Source organism: Dreissena polymorpha, chromosome 2 (genome assembly GCF_020536995.1).
Source record: "Dreissena polymorpha isolate Duluth1 chromosome 2, UMN_Dpol_1.0, whole genome shotgun sequence".
Classification (NCBI taxonomy): domain Eukaryota; kingdom Metazoa; phylum Mollusca; class Bivalvia; order Myida; family Dreissenidae; genus Dreissena; species Dreissena polymorpha.
The window spans coordinates 107,092,963-107,112,271 of NC_068356.1; the positions used below are offsets into that span (position 1 = coordinate 107,092,963).

Below are 19,309 nucleotides of genomic sequence, written 5' to 3' on the forward strand. Positions count from 1 at the left end.
GTAAGCGTTAGATGCAGACGTGCACAACAGATTTAGTTCTGAATACAGATTTCTGAATGCAGATTTTTATAGAAACTCCTCACAGCAGTTACTTCCCTTGCTTCGCCCGGTCAGTAACTTCTAGTATAAGGGGGACCACTGCGTAGGAGATTGAGATTTATAGTGCAGATAGAATTGTTTTACGAACGAAATTTGTTTTAGGTTATAAGAAGATTTTTTGACATAAAACGGTCTTAGAAAAATTCACTAAAAACGGTGTCAGCAATATTTTTGGAAGAAAACGTTAGAAAAATGTTTCCAAATAAAAAATTGTAGAATTACCATATACTATATTAAATAGAAATTTCGTCTGATTTTTGATCAGGTAAGACTTCATAATGGTCAACCGTATCATGTGCATTTTCGAAATGTAGTATATACCTTAAGCATAGGTGCGTTGCACCTATGCTAAAAACCTAGTTACCACCATAGAGCTAAATCCATCTTGATGAAACTTGGTCAGAATGTTTATTAAAACAATATCTATGCCAAGTTTGAATCTGGGCCACATGTGTATGAAAACTAGATCACCAGGTTAAATCTGAGAAAAACCTTTTTACCACTGTAGATGTCATATTTATGACTCAATCTTGATGAAACTTGTTCAAAATGTTTATTTATACAATATCTAAGCCAAGTTAAATCTGGGTCACATGAGTCTTGATATAATTCTAGAAAAGCATTTATGACTAGAACTTTGTCAAAATGGTGATTGTGACATTTTGACATGAAAAAAACAAGGTCATCAGATAAAATGTCAGAAAAACCTGGAAATAATTCTTGAGGCCACATTTATGACTCACACATTATGAAACCATTTAGAATGTTTATCTTGACAATACATAAACCAATTTTGTATCTGGATCACTTGAATCTATAAACTAGGTCATGTGGTCAAATAAAAATATATTACCACTGTATGCGCAATAATTATGACTCAAGTTTAATTTAATTTGATATCATTGCTCTCTTATATATTGACTAATCAACACATGTTTGAGGTTCATATTAAACCACTTCATTGTTGATCTGCATGGTTTTATAGCTTTATATCAGCATGATACAAATATAAATTATTTGACATTTGTTGTAAGTTCGTCCAAAGATGCCTTTTTAGCTCACCTGAGCACAACCTGCTCATGGTGAGCTTTTGGGATCGCCTTTTGTCCGTTGTGCGTGCGTCGTGCGTGCGTCGTGCGTGCGTCGTCAACATTTTGCCTTGTGAACACTCTAGTGGCCACATTTCTTGTGTGATCTTCATGAAACTTGGTCAAAACATTTGTCCTAATGATACCTCGCCTGAGTTCAAAACTGGTTCATGCTGGGTGAAAAACTAGGTTACTAGGTCAAAAAAAAGAAAAATCTTGTTAACACTGTAGAAGTCACATTTGATGCCCAATCTTCATGTAACTTTGTCAAAATGTTTGTCTTAATGAAATGTTGGTTGAGTTAAAAAATTGTTCCGGTCCGTTGAAAAACATGGCCGCCAGGGTGCGGGGCAGTATTCCTTATATGGCTATAGATAAACCTTGTGAACACTCTAGAAGTCACAATTTTTGCCCAATCATCATGAACATTGGTCAAAAGGTTGGTTTCATTGATATCTCGGATGAGTTTGAAAATGGTCGAGATCGGTGAAAAAACATGGCCGCCAGGGGGCGGGGCAGTTTCATCAATATGTGTATAGTGAAAACATGTAAACACCGTAGAAGTGGCATTTTTGGTCCAATCGTCATGAAATTCGGTCAGAACATAATGTTTACTGGATACGACGGTTGAGTTCGAAAATGGTTTGGATCGGTAAAAAAACATGTCGTCCGGGGGGAGGGGTCTTTTTCCTAATATTTATAAAGTAAAAAGGCTTGTGAACACTCTAGAAGTCATATTTTTTGCCTAATCATCATGAAATTTGGTCAAAACATTGGTTATGTGGATATCTCGTGAGTTTGAAAATAGTCGAGAACATTTGAAAAACATGGCCGCGAGGGGGTGGTCACGGTGTTCACTATAAGTATATAGTGAAAACATGTGAACAGTCTATAAGACACATTTTTGCCCAATCTTTATGAAATTTGGTCAGCACATTTGTTTCCTTGATACAACGGTTGAGTTCAAAAATGGTTCGGATCGGTAAAAAAACATGGCCGCCAGGAGAGGGGGGGTCTTTTTCCTTATATTTGTATAGTAAAAAAAGCTTGTGAACACTCTAGAAGTCACATTTTTTGTCCAATCATCATGAAACTTGGTCAAAACATTTGTTTTATGGATATCTTGTTATGATATCTAGGCTGAGTTCCTTTATGGTTGCGGTGTGTTGAAAAACATGGCTTTAAATGGCTTTATAGTGTAAACTTGTTTACGCTCTACTATGAAATTACTGATGTACACGTTAAATGAAATTTATGGATATTATGATATTCATGATCTCCATGCAGTCATGTGAATATTAATTCTGCCGATAAGATATACAGTTAAATTGCCCAAAAAAAATATATTTATTTTTGTTCCTTTCTGAAGAGGATTATTATGTTTATGATTGGTTGGGGATGAAGTGCAACAAACATATTTTTGCCATCTGAAAACCCTTTATTAAATAATCTCAAAATTTGAAGTACACTGCAACGCCCATATATCGCGGTTGGTGGGGTCCAAAGATTGCGAGCGCGATATATCTGGCGCGCGATATAACTCGAGAAATGTCTAACTTACGGTAATTGTATTGCAGTTAATTTGTCATATTTCCCCAATGTTTTCATTTTATATACAGCGCTGCTACCTTTTTGTATAGTAATAATTGCAAAACAATTCTACAATAAAAAATTTCATAACTACATATGTATCTGTATTTATCATAAAAAATCAAAATGTAAATTGTTTAATTTATTTTCATGTACGATCGCTCGCGAATCAGCTAAAAAGAAGAATTTTTGCCGTAAAAAAAGTATAAAATATAATTGTGCATAGATTTTATCCTTATAAATAGTCCTAATATAGGAACTGAAACAGCGTCACGGTAACAAAACAGCGTGTTTGAATTGTATTTTATTAAGAGGAAATGTCAATGCCACATAATTCGCCAGATACCGCGGTACTTTAGTTGAAATTTACAACAAAACTTTTAATGGAAATTAAATTATCTCTGCTACCTGCTACGAAATGTTTATTTACAAATCAATATACCTACGCCGATTTTCACGCACTTTTTATCAGGACAAAGAAATTCATTACAAGTACCGAAATTTAACGATTTATATACCAGTAAACTGCCATTATTACCTTTGCAATGACACTAATTGGTTATTTCTTAAGTGTTAAAAACAAACCCAGCCGTGTGTTAACAACACTGTAACTTATCGACTGTTTTTCACGCTTCACTGCTTGCCATAGTAGGCCGCGAAATATAGGGTGTTTATACTAGCTAGAACCGGTTTTTTGCCTAAGTTAGCGAATTATCAGATTAAAACATGTCATTTACTGATCATGCTCGTAGGATTTTTGGGAGCCATAGCCAAAGCACGATATATTGGACAGCGGGATATACCAGTCCGCGACATATCAGCGTTGCAGTGTAGTAATATTGATTTCACAGAAAAATTACTTAGATGAGAAACCACCGTATATTATAGTTTAGTGTCAGGACCCAAATTTCTGTGCTGGCCACTTTTCACACATTTTGTTGCATGTAATTTAATGACCGCAGACCAATGAAATAACCATTAGCCACAGGAGGTACCTCATTATCAGTTGCTTGATGCCTAACCCATTGTTTACAGCCCTTTGCAGTGAGCAGCATGGACAGCAATTGCTATACAGTGGTATCAATATAGAGATAAACACATAAATACATCTGTTTGGCATTTATTTTTGTATAAAAATCAGCATGCTGACTGCATAAAAAGAACAGATTACAACATTGAAATAGCAAAATTATGTACTTATATATTTCCAAGAAAGGTTTATATATACATAAATTTAATGGGCGTGATATTTCATATTTATTAGCTTTAAGTAAAGTGATGCCTGAACTTACTCAATATGGCTATTATAAAACTTATAACTATCACAAAGTCCCAGTGTATATTATGAATATCAAGAAGAAAAAGTAAAGTTATGAACGTAAAAATATCCTTTACAGCTTAGACAACAACTGTTGTCAAAATTCCATTATATTGATCAATAAAAAATAGATTGAAATATTCTCCAACTTTACTGTTGAACATTTATTGACAAAAAACTATCGTTTACATGTACACATATCATATCACAGATATGCTTTGTTCAAGCATTAAAGAGATAGAGAAAATGTACTTAAAACCAACTATTTGCGATACTTATGATATTAAATGCAGCTTGTATTTGAGAATAAATTTCACAATTAAAATGCATTTTAGTTTTGCATTGGTTGTAAATAAAGAGTAGAAGCGTAGAGGAATTGTTTACAAACAACACTTACAAATGTGAATAATTTACAAAAATTAACTCTTAAATGAAGTATGAAATTTCATTTTAAATCAAAAATACAGATTGATATACAAAAGTCATGTAGGCCTACATGGATGATATGTGAAAGTCAGAAATACCATTATTCTAATTAATTTTATATACAGACGTCATGTATGATATGTGAAATGCAGTATTACTTGAAAATCAGAGTATCACTGTTCTAAATTACTTTGATTGGAAAAACAGTGAAAACGTATTTTAATAATAGAGCACACTAAGTCTGTACTACAGCCTGTCTGCTCAGCACTCGTCCTCTTTTGAAGATGTTACACTAAATAATCTCACTATAAAGTGCAAGTTAAGTATGTACCCGTCTGTATGAAGTACTTTTATTATTTTGAACTCCACCTTCCCAGAATAGTTAAGTTCCTTTGGGTCTCAAGTGAGCGCCGTAGGGCCCATGGCCCTCTTGTTTATGAAAGAATTCTACCTTGAACTCTCGTCATGTTTTCAAGGGGCTGTACAAGATATATGTGTGTGTTGCAGGCTGGGAATGTTCTTCAGTCCTCTGATCCCCCTGATGACCCTCATCAAGTGCTTCTGCTTCTTCTATCTCAGAAAGGTATGCAACAGTGGGCTGTTTGTAGCACATTTTCACACTGCTGTAACCCTGATCAAGCAATGAGGACAGAAACGGTCTTACCTTACAACTAGACTTAAATATTAAATAAATATGTATCAAATGATTCAGAAAGCTAGGATTGAATTGTTCGAAAGGCCTGTCTTGAAATATTTTTTACAGCCTTGATCAAATGGGGTTTTAAACTAAGTTGTAAATGTTATTGAACATACCAGGGAACATGAAAACTATATTTGTATCATGGTACATGTACTTAAAAATTAGAATTTCAAAACAAGTGTCTATAATTTAAGCACACCTGAGCACAAATGGTGATCTTTTGTGATCAACTGTTGCTCATGTGTGAGTTTCATTTCAGCCTTCATTCAAAAATTGTTCATATCATTATAGAGGGTTGTATATAAAGGTTACTTAAGCTAAACATCTCTGAGCCTCGCTTAAAAACTTATCTGTATTAAACATTTACTTTGTGAAATGGCCATGGTGTTAAAATAAGCTTAATCATGGATGAGTTTCCATGGCCCTCGTGTTAAATGCATTGTATGATGTTTTCAATTCTTTAAAAAAACAACTTCATGGTAATTATCTAAGTTTTTTTTTTTTTTTTTTTTTTTTTTTTAATAATAAGGAGTTGAAAACTGACATTATATGAAGCTTTATGTTAAGTGGTTTATAAAATTATAACCATGCAAATAAAGTTTGACATGGTGTATAAAGAGTAAGGCTGTTGGTGGTTGGTTTGACAGTTTTTCAGTTTGTTTGTCAGATTGTTGGTATGACTGTCCGCATATATGATTTTATAAGATTTGTGGAGGAAATTTCTTGTATTCTCTCAAGTAATTGATTTGAAATATTGTTATCACCATGAAGTTTAGACACATTTTTAATGCCACAAATCCATACATTAGTTTTGAGCCCTTGAACTTTGCCAATTGTTATGCATAAAATGTTGTTATCTTGTGGAGTGAATAAATTCTACATTTCTCAAGTGCCTGAATTGCAACTTGAAATATGACAGTATGTTGAAATTTAGATGTGCAACACACAATTTTCATGCTCAGTCCTCCATTTATTGCCGAGTTATTTGTCCCTTAAAATGAGTGATTGATATGGCTGCTTTTCCAGTGTGGTGGAGAGTTAAAATGAGTGATTGATATGGCTGCTATTCCAGTGTGGTGGAGAGTTAAAATGAGTGATTTATATGGCTGCTATTCCAGTGTGAAGGAGAGTTAAAATGAGTGATATATATAACTGCTATTCCAGTGTGGTGGAGAGTTAAAATGAGTGATTTATATGGCTGCTATTCCAGTGTGGTGGAGAGTTAAAATGAGTGATTGATATGGCTGCTATTCCAGTGTGGTGGAGAGTTAAAATGAGTGATTGATATGGCTGCTTTTCCAGTGTGGCGAAGAGTTAAAATGAGTGATTGATATGGCTGCTATTCCAGTGTGGTGGAGAGTTAAAATGAGTGATTGATATGGCTGCTATTCCAGTGCGGTGGAGAGTTAAAATGAGTGATTGATATGGCTGCTATTCCAGTGCGGTGGAGAGTTATTTTGTTTCATGTTTGTGACAAAGCTGTTGTTAGTATACCAGCAAACTACACCACTACTGTACTTAAAAATAAAATTATGAGTGTATCTGACCTTATCCTGTTTAAGTGGACGCTGCTGAAGAACTGTGCCCAGACAGAGAAGACATACCGCACATCAAGGTCCCACTCACTCTTCATGTTTGTTCTGCTTGTCTCCTTCGTGTTTGCGTTTGCCCCTATAGGCTACATGATCAGCAGGTAGGGTTGGGTGTAGCCTTGCATTTACTTGTTTACTTATTGGCTGATAAAATAAAACAGAGTAATCAAAGTTAAGCATTCCAGCATCTATATGCAGTGCTCTTGTCGTCTTTTTTTCCTACTATTGAAAGATTAATGTATGCTTTCCATTCCAGCATGAAGCCCAGTCAGAGCTGCGGTCCTTTTCGTGTGTACAGCTCTGAAAACTACACCATGTTTGACTCTGTGTCCGACACTGTTGTTGAATGGCCGTGGACAATCAACAGAATATTCTTCTTTTTGGGATCCTCGGGATTCTTCATTCCAGCAATTATTTTATTGATGTATGTATCTTCTTCTAACCTGTACTCATATAGCTCACCAATAACCTAATATGTTGAACCTTGCTAGCATACATTTCATGCTTGAATTACTGGTATATATGTTTTACCCCCCCCCCCCCCCCCCCCCCTTCAGAAACATGAGATCATCTAAATAGGTATGCTTGTATGGGAAGGAAGAAGATGCCATTTGACTTTCAGATCAAAGGTCAAGGTGTCAAAGGGTTAATACAAGAAATGTGTTTCTGAACAATATCTTGAGAACGATCTAACTTACAATCATGATCAATATTGTACTGGTTTCTATGGCAGAAAATTAAGCCGCATATTGAAATAGGGGTCATTAGTTCAAAGGTCAATGTCACAGGGGCTTGCATCATACAACTGGTTTCTGCAGAATATGTAGAACAATCATTATGATCATATGGAGTAGTATGCTTATTAGTCATGACAAAAGATTACCCTTAATGATATTTACATCAAGAGATGAATCTATGAAAACAGTCCTTTTAAAGGAGAGCTTCACCCATTTTTATGAAGCCATTATAAACTAAACTGCAAAGATTCAATGTTATGAATTATGTCTGAACCTCTGTCAAAGTTTTTTCTTTGCTTGTTACTTAGTATTTATGCGAAATTTGTTGTAAAAATTAAGACACTGCAAAATAATTGAATGGACATTAATTATTGAACATCCAAACCATGGGTGATAACAATTAAGTTACAACTCAGGATTTTTGTAAAGATTGGTTGTAATTTATTTGCAGACTTTTTATGCCCCCCTTCGAAGAAGAGGGGGTATATCGTTTTGCACATGTCGGTCGGTCGGGCGGTCCGTCCACCAGATGGTTTCTGGATGATAACTCAAGAACGCTTAGGCCTAGGATCATGAAACTTCATAGGTACATTGATCATGACTGGCAGATGACCCCTATTGATTTTCAGGTCACTAGGTCAAAGGTCAAGGTCACAGTAACTCCAAATAGTAAAATGGTTTCCGGATGATAACTCAAGAACGCTTATGCCTAGGATCATGAAACTTCACAGGTACATTGATCATGACTGGCAGATGACCCCTATTGATTTTCAGGTCACTAGGTCAAAGGTCAAGGTCACAGTGACTCCAAATAGTAAAATGGTTTCCGGATGATAACTCAAGAATATTTACGCCTAGGATCATGAAACTTCATAGGTACATTGATCATGACTGGCAGATGACCTCTATTGATTTTCAGGTCACTAGGTCAAAGGTCAAGGTCACAGTGACAAAAAACGTATTCACACAATGGCTGCCACTACAACTGACAGCCCAAATGGGGGGCATGCATGTTTTACAAACAGCCCTTGTTTGTTTTATATCAATAGTAATGTTTAAAAGGAAAATTATGTTAATTTAATGACATATTTGTTGACAGATTCTTCAGTATAACTCTACTTTGCAGATTACTGATCTACTATTTCTGGTTGTTGGGCAGAGGCTTCAAACATCGGGAGAAAATTCTCAGTGATCAGCTGAAACTGGTAAACATGTTGTTTTTATCAATTTCAAGATATTGTTTTTGAGTGCAAGTATCAGGCCACATTTCATAGAACGTTGCATGTTAAGCACATTTAACAAGCTGCAGAAATTATTATTTGTGACTTATAGCAGATTTGGCCGAACTAAGTGTAAATTAGATAAAAGATTTTCGCTGAAATAAAATCAATTAAGACCAAGTTGCTGTTGACACTTAGTGGGTGCCAACACATTGACTTGTTGCAGTACAACAAATAGTGTCTATACGTGACTTGTTGCAGTACGACAAATAGTGTCTATACTTGACTTGTTGCACTTCACCAAATAGTGTCTATACTTGACTTGTTGCAGTATAACAAATAGGGTCTATACTTGACTTAATGTATTAAAAAAAATAGTTTCTATACTTGACATGTTGCAGTACAACATATAGTGTCTATACTTAACTTGTTGCAATACAACAAATAGTGTCATTACTTGACTTGTTTCACAACCACAAATAGTTTTATACTGGACTTGATGCAGTACAGAAAATAGTGTATACACTTGACTTGTTGCAGTACTTGACTTGTTGCAGTACAACAAATATTGTCTATACTTGACTTGTTGCAGTACAGCAAATAGTGTCTATACTTGACTTGTTGCACTACAACCAATAGTGTCTATACTTGACATATTGCAGTACAACAAATAGTTTATAAGTGACTTGTTGAAGTACAACAAATAGTGTCTATACTTGACTTGTTGAAGTACAACAAATAGTGTTTTTACTTTACTTGTTGCAGTACAACAAATAGTGAATATACTTAACTTGTTAAAATACAACAAATAGTGTCTATACTTGAATTGTTTCACTACCACAAATAGTTCTATACTCGAATTGTTGCGGTACAGAAAATAGTGTCTATACTTGACTTGTTGCAGTACAACAAGTAATGTCTATACTTGACTTGTTGCAGTACAACAAATAGTGTCTAAACTTGACTTGTTGCAGTACATCTATTAGTGTCTATACTTGACTTGTTGCACTACAACCAATAGTGTCTATACTTGCCTTGTTGTACTACAACAAATAGTGTCTATACTTGATGTGTTGCAGTACAACAAATAGTGTCTATACTTGACTTGATGCAGTGCAACAAATAGTTTCTATACTTGACTTGTTGCAGTATATGTACAACAAATAGTGTCAATACTTAGCTTGTTTAACTGCAAAAAAAAGTGTCTATACTTGACTTTTTGCAGTACAACAAATAGTGTCTATACTTGACTTGGTGCTGTACAACAAAACGCATATATACTTGACTTGTTGTAGTTCAACAAATAGTGTCTATATGTGACTTGTTGCTGTACAAAAAAGTGTCTATACTTGGTGTTTTGCAGTGCAACAAATAGTATCTATACTTGGCTTGGTGCATTACAACAAATAGTTTCTATACTTGGCTCGTTGCACTACAACAAATAGTGTCTATCTGTGACTTGTTGCATTACAACAAATAGTGTCTATACCTTACTTGTTGCAGTACAACAAATAATGTCTATACTTGACTTGTTGTACTAAAACAAATAGTGTCTATACTTTACTTGTTGCAGTAATAGTGTCTATTCTTTACTTTTTGCACTACAACAAGTAATGTCTATACTTGACTTGTTGCACTACAACAAATAGTGTCTATACCATGTATGAAGAACTCGGAACAGAATAGTGGGAATGTCTCACAAGTGTTTGTCTTTGAAACATCAATGAGTTTTATATAAGAAAAAGGAAACAGGTGTATAAAGCTCTTATATTGCTGATGACTTGGTACCATATATTCTGAACTTTTATTCTAGTTTTATAAGACACCACCATAATATATATTTTCATTTGTTGAAAGAAAGATCATGTATACTTGGTATAAATAACTGGATCATAACTGACTTACCTATAATTAAGGTAACACAAAAAAGGCTTTTTGTCAAAGCTTTCAATTTTATGAAAAGATTTAACTTGTTAGTTTTAATCCATGGGCACCATCCTTTTTCTGTTATGCTGTAAACACATGTTTTTTAACACATGTACTATACATTTAATTACATTTGTCAAGCGAAAATTATTGAGACAAGTAAATTGATGATGTTGAGAAAGGAATAATGACCTTTTTGTTATGTTTTCATTATAGTCACAAATATTATAATTGTATATTTTCACTTAGATCAAATAGATATTTGCTAATAAATGTATATACAAGAGGCAACCAGGTAATTTTATACACCATTAAACACAACGTTAACTCTGTTTTAGGTCTTAAAAAGCTTTTCAGGATGACCTAAATCTTATTAAAAAGACTCTAATGGAGATGGATTGTGATTGTATGTGAGGCTTGCTAAGTACTGATATTAAAAATAGAAAAATAGTATCTACTCAATAACTTGAGTTTTGATGAAGGTTTGCGCTGACATTTTGTTTATATGTGGCTTACATGAATTCCTAGCTTGTAATGGCATTTGGAGCATTTTGTGTCAAGGTCGAGGTCACTGTAAAAAAACAAAAAGAAAAAAACAGAAAACAGGTGACTTCTGGTTGCTAAGTTTACTTTGCATTGAAATCTTGATGAATGTTATGAAATAGTGAGCTTGCATGGGTTTTTAATATGTTATTGTTTTTGGCATTGCATTAAAAGCCATTCTGGTCATGGCCTCAAGTCTGCTGTTACTATAAGTAGAAAGATATTTTCCAGTAAATAATTTTAGGATGGATAGAGGTATTTTTTGAAGGTCAACTGACATGCACTGTTAGCAAGGGAATGAATTGGGGCCATTTGGGTCATGGTCATGGTCACCATCACTTATTATAGAACAACTGTTTTCAGCTTCATAACTTGAATTTTGATGGAAGCATTGTAGGAAGATAACCTTTTGTTTTGTTAGCTCCACTGGCCAGAGGCCAGCGGGGCTTATGTCATGGTCCTGTGTCCGTAGTGCGTGCATGCGTGCGTTAACTTTTTCTTTTAACATCTTCTCCTAAACTACAAGTCCAATCCTGATAAAACTTCTCACAAATGTTCCTGAGGTGAACCTCTTTCAAATTTGTTCAAATTATGCCCTTGGGTTCAAATTTGACCCCGCCCCTGGGGTCAATAAATTGAAAATATGCTTATATAAAGCCTATTTTGTGCAAACTTAAAAAATCTTTTTGTCCATAACCATTCGGCCTAGTGCTACCACATTTGGTATGTAATGACATTTAATAGTTCTCTACTTTGTTATACCCCCATTACCATTGGTAATGGGGGCTATATAGGAGTCACTTTGTCGGTCTGTCGGTTGGTCTGTCGATCTGTCCCGAAATTTCATCCGATCTTCACCAAACTTGGTTACAAGTTGTATCTTGATGATGTATAGGTCAAGTTTGAATATGGGTCATGCCGGGTCAAAAACTAGGTCACGGGGTCATTTAGTGTGTTTTAAACCGAAAGTTTGTCCGAACCATAACTATGTCATTTATCGTTAGATTTTAAAATAACTTGGTACATTTGTTCACCATCATGGGACGGTGTGTCGCGTGAAAAAAGTATGTCGATATCTCCAAGGTCAAGTCACACTTGGAGTTCAAGGGTCAAATGCTTGTCCGGTCCATAACTTTATCATTTATTGTAAAATTTTAAAATCATTTGGCAATTTTGTTCACCATCATGGGACGGTGTGTTGCACGAAAGAATTATGTCGATATCTCAAGGTCAAGGTCACACTTTGAGTTCAAAGATTAAAAATGGCCATAAATGAGCTTGTGTGGGCAATAACTATGTCGTTCATTGTGAGATTTTAAAATCATTTGGCACATTTGTTCACCATTATTGGACGGTGTGTTGTGCGAAAGATTTACGTCGATATCTCCAAGGTCAAGGTCACACTTTGAGTTCTAAGGTAAAAAATGGCCATAAATGAGCTTGTCCGGGCCATAACTATGTCGTTCATTGTGAGATTTTAAAATCATTTGGCATATTTGTTCACCATCATTGGACGGTGTGTCGCGCGAAAGAATTACGTCGATAACTCCAAGGTCAAGGTCACACTTTGGGTTCAAAGGTCAAAAATGGCCATAAATGAGCTTGTCCGGGCCATAACTATGTTGTTCATTGTGAGATTTTAAAGTCATTTGGCACATTTGTTCACCATTATTGGACGGTGTGTCGCGCGAAAGAATTACGTTGATATCTGCAATGTCAAGGTCACACTGTGAGTTCAAAGGTAAAAAATGGCCATAAATGATCTTGTCCGGGCCATAACTATGTCATTTATTGTGAGATTTTAAAAATACCTGGTACATTTGTTCACAATCATGGGGCGATGTGTCATGCGAAAGAATTATGTCGATAACTCCAAGGTCTAGGTCTTACTTGGAGTTCAAAAGTAAAAAATGGCCATAAATTTGGACGGCATGTCATGCGCAAGAATTCAATAGTGCTAAGGTCAAAATGGCCATAAATGATAATGGCATTATAATTCTTAAAAATCGCCATAAATTTGATTCTCTTGTTTTGTGAAGACAGCATGCAAAATAGTCTGTGTCAATGCGGCACATGGGGGTATACATCACATCTGTGACAAAACTCTAGTTTGTTCAAATTATGCCCCTGGGGTCAAATTTGACCCTGCCCCGAGGGTCACAAAAATGAACATATGCTTATATAAAGTCTATTTTGTGCAAACTTTAAAAATCTTTCTGTCCATAACCGTAGGGCCTAGGGCTACCAAATTCGGTATGTAGTGACATCTAATAGTTCTCTACTTAGTTTGTTCAAATTATGCCCCTGGGGTCAAATTTGACCCTGCCCCAGGGGTCACAAAAATGAACATACGCTTATATAAGGCCTATTTTGTGAAAACTTTTAAAAATCTTCATGTCCATACCGTATGGCATAAGGCTACCAAATTTGGTATGTAGTGACATCTAATAGTCCTCTACCAAGTTTGTTCAAATTCAGCCCCTGGAATCAAATTTGACCATTCCACAGGGGTCACAAAATTGAACATTTGCTTATATTCGGCCTATTTTGTGCAAACTTTAAAAATCTTTATGTCCATAACCATTGGGCCTATTTCTACCAAACTTGGTATAAATTAAAATCTTAAAGTTCTCTGCCAAGTTTTTTCAAATTATGCCCCTGGGTCAAATTTGACCCTGCCCCGGGGTCACAAATATGAACATATGCTTAAATAAGGCCTATTTTGTGCAAACTTAAAAAATCTTCTTGTTCATAATTATAGAGCCTAGGGCTGCTAAATTTGGTATGTAGTGACATCTTATAGTCCTCTACCAAATTTGTTCAAATTATTCCCCTGGGCTAAAATTTGACCCTGCCCCGGGGGTCACAAAAATGAACATACACTTAAATAAGGCCTCTTTTGTGCAAACTTCAAAAATCTTCCTGTCCATAACCATTGGGCTTAGGGCTACCAAATTTGGTATGTAGTGACATCATATAGTTCTCTACCAAGTTTGTTCAAATTATGCCCCTGGGGCCAAATTTATCCCTTGAAGGCTCCCATTAAAAAGTTGTTCAAGAATATTTAATTCGTCAAAAAAAAATGGCCACAGGAAGTCGTTGAACTTTGCATGTTTATGCTTTTTTGCTATTTATTCATTATGGGATGAATAACTTATTTTCTTCTCAAACTAAAAGTTTATCAAAATACACTTGGAATAACTTTTTAATTATAAGAGATAAATGCATACATGTCGAGCGTGAAAGGTAGACCAACATGTTAACTATCCATAAATGTTAACCCTTTACCAAATGACACATTTTGGACTGCCCCAAATTGAAAGAGATTGCAGACGAGAAATAATATTGTAAAGGACTATTTATAAATTGGCTGGGTGGGGTAGAAATCATTGTGATAAAAGGAGAAAATGCTCATGATGAGCAATTTCTCCTTTTTGAAACCGGAAGTCCTGTTTCTAAAGGAAAACAAACTCTTCAGAAGGAGTTATGGTCTATTGGAATGTCAGATGGAAAAAGTAAAGGAAAGTTAAGTCAAGCTAATTGTTTGTCATGATATCTCTTTAAACTTTACGCCATATGCAAGTAGTGTTGCCATGATCGCAACATCTTGATGATTTATAATTCAATTTTTTGTCTCATAAACATTTACTTTGTTTAACAAACAACCTCTACAAAGTTATCATTCTTACTGCCTTTCGGCACCTCATGAACCTGAAAAACTTGTAAATTTATGTTTCCTCAGGCAAATATCTTCTTTGTACAATAAACAATTTCTTCACCACGTTAACAATCCTGCTAATGCCGCAAGAATGAGGTAAAGTTCAGGTGATCTACGTCATAAGGTATTTTGCATATGTCATGAACTATATAAGTAACAGAAACTTTGAAACCTACAAACACTTTTTGGAATTTTGGAAAAGTATTAATGATTGAATGAAGTAACTTTTATTAATCTTGTAGAACATGCGTAGATTTGATCTTCAGCATCTAAAAATATGTGAAATAGAAAGAACGACAATATCTTTTGGAGAGATAAATGAACCTACGTTATAAGCAAAGGACCTGTGCGACAATTCCCGGGCTTTTTAGTCTGTTTAGTTAACACCGTAGTAGCGTTTTCCATGTATAAAAATGCTCACCCTTCCAACACTAAGCGCCCAGTGGGACGAGGGATAGAAAGTGAAAGTCACATGCTTGAGTACACTTCAACCCATGCGCATTGCACGCTTTTTTCGCATAAGAAAACAGTGGAGCGATACAGGGCCATCATGGCCCTCTTGTTTTCTTTTACTTTACAAGACTGCATAAATGTTTTAATCGGTCAACAAATTTAAAATGTGAAGCAACAATTATATCACCTACTATTAATTAGTTTCCTAGGATGAGGTGATGAGGAGTTAATTGTTAACTTTTATCTTATTTCTCTGTTTCATCAAATTGTCACTTTAAATGTCAAAATTCAGTCTTTTGAGCAGGTAAATTTAAACCAGTAAATGTTTAAGTAGGTAAATTATAATATAAAACATTTAGTTGATAAAAACATAAGATTGGATGGAGGTATTTATTGTATTTTCTGGTGATTATTGACACCATGTTGTTATGAGTGTAATGTGCATGAGGGCTCGACATTTAATGGAAGTCTGTTTGTTCAGACAAGTAAACAAATAATCTGTAAGTGCAAAGAGAGACAAGTGAAAACTTTAAGGTCTTCTTTTTCTCTAATAAACTAGCATGAGATCTAGTAATGTGGCTGGTATGAATTAACAAAACTTGATGTGGAAAATATAACATTATGATTAGTTCCCTTATATTTTGATTTAACAATGTCATTCTCTTTTGCGGTTTATTTCAGACATTTTTATGCCCCCCTTCGAAGAAGAGGGGGTATATTGCTTTGCACATGTCTGTCATTCCGTCCACCAGGTGGTTTCCGGATGATAACTCAAGAACACTTGGGCCTAGGATCATGAAACTTCATAGGTACATTGATCATGACTCGCAGATGACCCCTATTGATTTTGAGGTCACTAGGTCAAAGGTCAAGGTCACGGTGACCTGAAATAGTAAAATGGTTTTTGGATGATAAATCAAGAACGCTTAGGCCTAGGATCATGAAACTTGATAGGTAGATTGATCATGACTCGCAGATGACCTCTATTGATTTTCAGGTCACTTGGTCAAAGGTCAAGGTCACAATGACCCGAAATAGTGAAATCTTTTCCGGATGATAACTCAAGAACGCTTATGCCAATGATCATGAAACTTCGTAGGTAGATTGATAATAGCTGGCAGATGACCCCTATTGATCTTCAGGTCACTAGGTCAAAGGTCAAGGTCACGGTGACTCGAAATAGTAAAATGGTTTCCGGATAATAACTCAAGAACGCTTATGCCTAGGATCATGAAACTTGATAGGTAGATTGATCATGACTCGCAGTTGACCCCTATTGATTTTCAGGTCACTATATCAAAGGTCAAGGTCACGGTGACCTGAAATAGTAAAATGGATTCCAGATGATAACTCAAGAACGCTAATGGCTACGATCATGAAACTTCATAGGTACATTGATCATGACTTGCAGATGACCCCTATTGATTTTGAGGTCACTAGGTCAAAGGTCAAGGTCATGGTGACCCGAAATAATAAAATGGTTTCCAGATGATAACTCAAGAACGCTTATGCCTAGGATCATGAAACTTCATAGGTACATTAATCATGACTCGCAGATGACCCCTATCAATTTTGAGGTCACTAGGTCAAAGGACAAGTTCACGGTGACCCGAAATAGTTAAATGGTTTCCGGATGATAATTGAAGAACGCTTATTCCTAGGATCATGAAACTTGATAGGTAGATTGATCATGACTCGCAGATGACCCCTATTGATTTTCAGGTCACTAGGTCAAAGGTCAAGGTCACGGTGACCCGAAATAGTAAAATGGTTTCCGGATGATAACTCAAGAAAGCTTATGCCTAGGATCATGAAACTTCATAGGTACATTAATCATGACTCGCAGATGACCCCTATCGATTTTGAGGTCACTAGGTCAAAGGACAAGTTCACGGTGACCCGAAATAGTAAAATGGTTTCCGGATGATAACTGAAGAACGCTTATTCCTAGGATCATGAAACTTGATAGGTAGATTGATCATGACTCGCAGATGACCCCTATTGATTTTCAGGTCACTAGGTCAAAGGTCAAGGTCACGGTGACCCGAAATGATAAAAATGGTTTCCGGATGATAACTCAATAACGCTTATGGCTAGGATCATGAAACTTCATAGGTACATTGATCATGACTGGCAGATGACCCCTATTGATTTTCAGGTCACTAGGTCAAAGGTCAAGGTCACAGTGACAAAAAACATATTCACACAATGACTTTCACTACAACGGAGAGCCCATATGGGGGGCATGCATGTTTTACAAACAGCCCTTGTTTTATACATAGTTAACAATTGACATGACTGGTAATTCTGAAGTTCTATTCAAATTGATTAATGAATATGTTAGGTATACACAATACTTTTCTGTTAAAGTATTGATGCTCCTATAGCAAATGTAACAGTTTTGTGATATGTAATAGACTGAGACTTTACATTATTAATAATTGTGCATCATTGGTTGGTTGTAATTATACTGAAGGACTAAGGGACAAAAATACACTTTTCTAGTCACACTCAGCTACTACCGTTATTTACATGAGACATGATATATATTAACTGAAAAGTTAAATAGGATATTAAGTAACTTTAAAAGGTCAGGACAAGTAACTTTTCCATTAGGACAAGTGAAATTGTATGGCACCAGTCTGACTGGACATGTGGTTTTCAAGTTAATGTGGAGCCGATATGAGTGATGAAGCAAGTTGCAGAGGCAATATGTTTGTAGGTAGCTTACATACAGACCTTGCTGAGTGATGAAGCAAGTTAGAGAGGCAATATGTGTGAAGGTAGCTAACATACAGACCTTGCTGAGTGATGAAGCAAGTTAGAGAGGCATTATGTGTGTAGGTAGCTAACATACTGACCTTGCTGAGTGATGAAGCAAGTTGCAGAGGCAATATGTGTGTAGGTAGCTTACATACAGACCTTGCTGAGTGATGAAGCAAGTTGCAGAGGCAATATGTGTGTAGGTAGCGAACATACTGACCTTGCTGAGTGATGAAGCAAGTTGCAGAGACAATATGTGTGAAGGTAGCTAACATACAGACCTTGCTGAGTGATGAAGCAAGTTGCAGAGGCAATATGTGTGTAGGTAGCTAACATACTGACCTTGCTGAGTGATGAAGCAAGTTGCAGAGGCAATATGTGTGTAGGTAGCTAACATACTGACCTTGCTGAGTGATGAAGCAAGTCGCAGAGACAATATGTGTGAAGGTAGCTAACATACAAACCTTGCTGAGTGATGAAGCAAGTTGCAGAGGCAATATGTGTGTAGGTAGCTAACATACAGACCTTGCTGAGTGATGAAGCAAGTTAGAGAGGCAATATGTTTATAGGTAGCTATCATACTGACCTTGCTGAGTGATGAAGCAAGTTGCAGAGGCAATATGTGTGTAGGTAGCTAACATACAGACCTTGCTGAGTGATGAAGCAAGTTAGATAGGCAATATGTGTGTAGGTAGCTAACATACTGACCTTGCTGAGTGATGAAGCAAGTTGCAGAGGCAATATGTGTGTAGGTAGCTAACATACTGACCTTGCTGAGTGATGAAGCAAGTTGCAGAGGCAATATGTGTGAAGGTAGCTAACATACAGACCTTGCTGAGTGATGAAGCAAGTTGCAGAGGCAATATGTTTGTAGGTAGCTTACATACAGACCTTGCTGAGTGATGAAGCAAGTTAGAGAGGCAATATGTGTGAAGGTAGCTAACATACAGACCTTGCTGAGTGATGAAGCAAGTTAGAGAGGCATTATGTGTGTAGGTAGCTAACATACTGACCTTGCTGAGTGATGAAGCAAGTTGCAGATACAATATGTGTGAAGGTAGCTAACATACAGACCTTGCTGAGTGATGAAGCAAGTTGCAGAGGCAATATGTGTGTAGGTAGCTAACATACTGACC

General features: G+C 36.0%; 1 protein-coding gene across 3 annotated transcripts in view; it reads left to right on the plus strand.

Moving 5' to 3' along the window:
- Positions 1-19,309, plus strand: part of LOC127868404 (transmembrane channel-like protein 7) — a 98,698-nt gene that overhangs the window by 74,260 nt on the left and 5,129 nt on the right. For all 3 annotated transcript variants that reach the window (XM_052410166.1, XM_052410167.1, XM_052410168.1), the window contains exons 13-16: positions 5,029-5,104; positions 6,784-6,914; positions 7,070-7,237; positions 8,677-8,755. In XM_052410166.1, the coding sequence (XP_052266126.1) occupies positions 5,029-5,104; positions 6,784-6,914; positions 7,070-7,237; positions 8,677-8,755 (454 nt within the window). The remainder of the gene's footprint in view (positions 1-5,028; positions 5,105-6,783; positions 6,915-7,069; positions 7,238-8,676; positions 8,756-19,309) is intronic.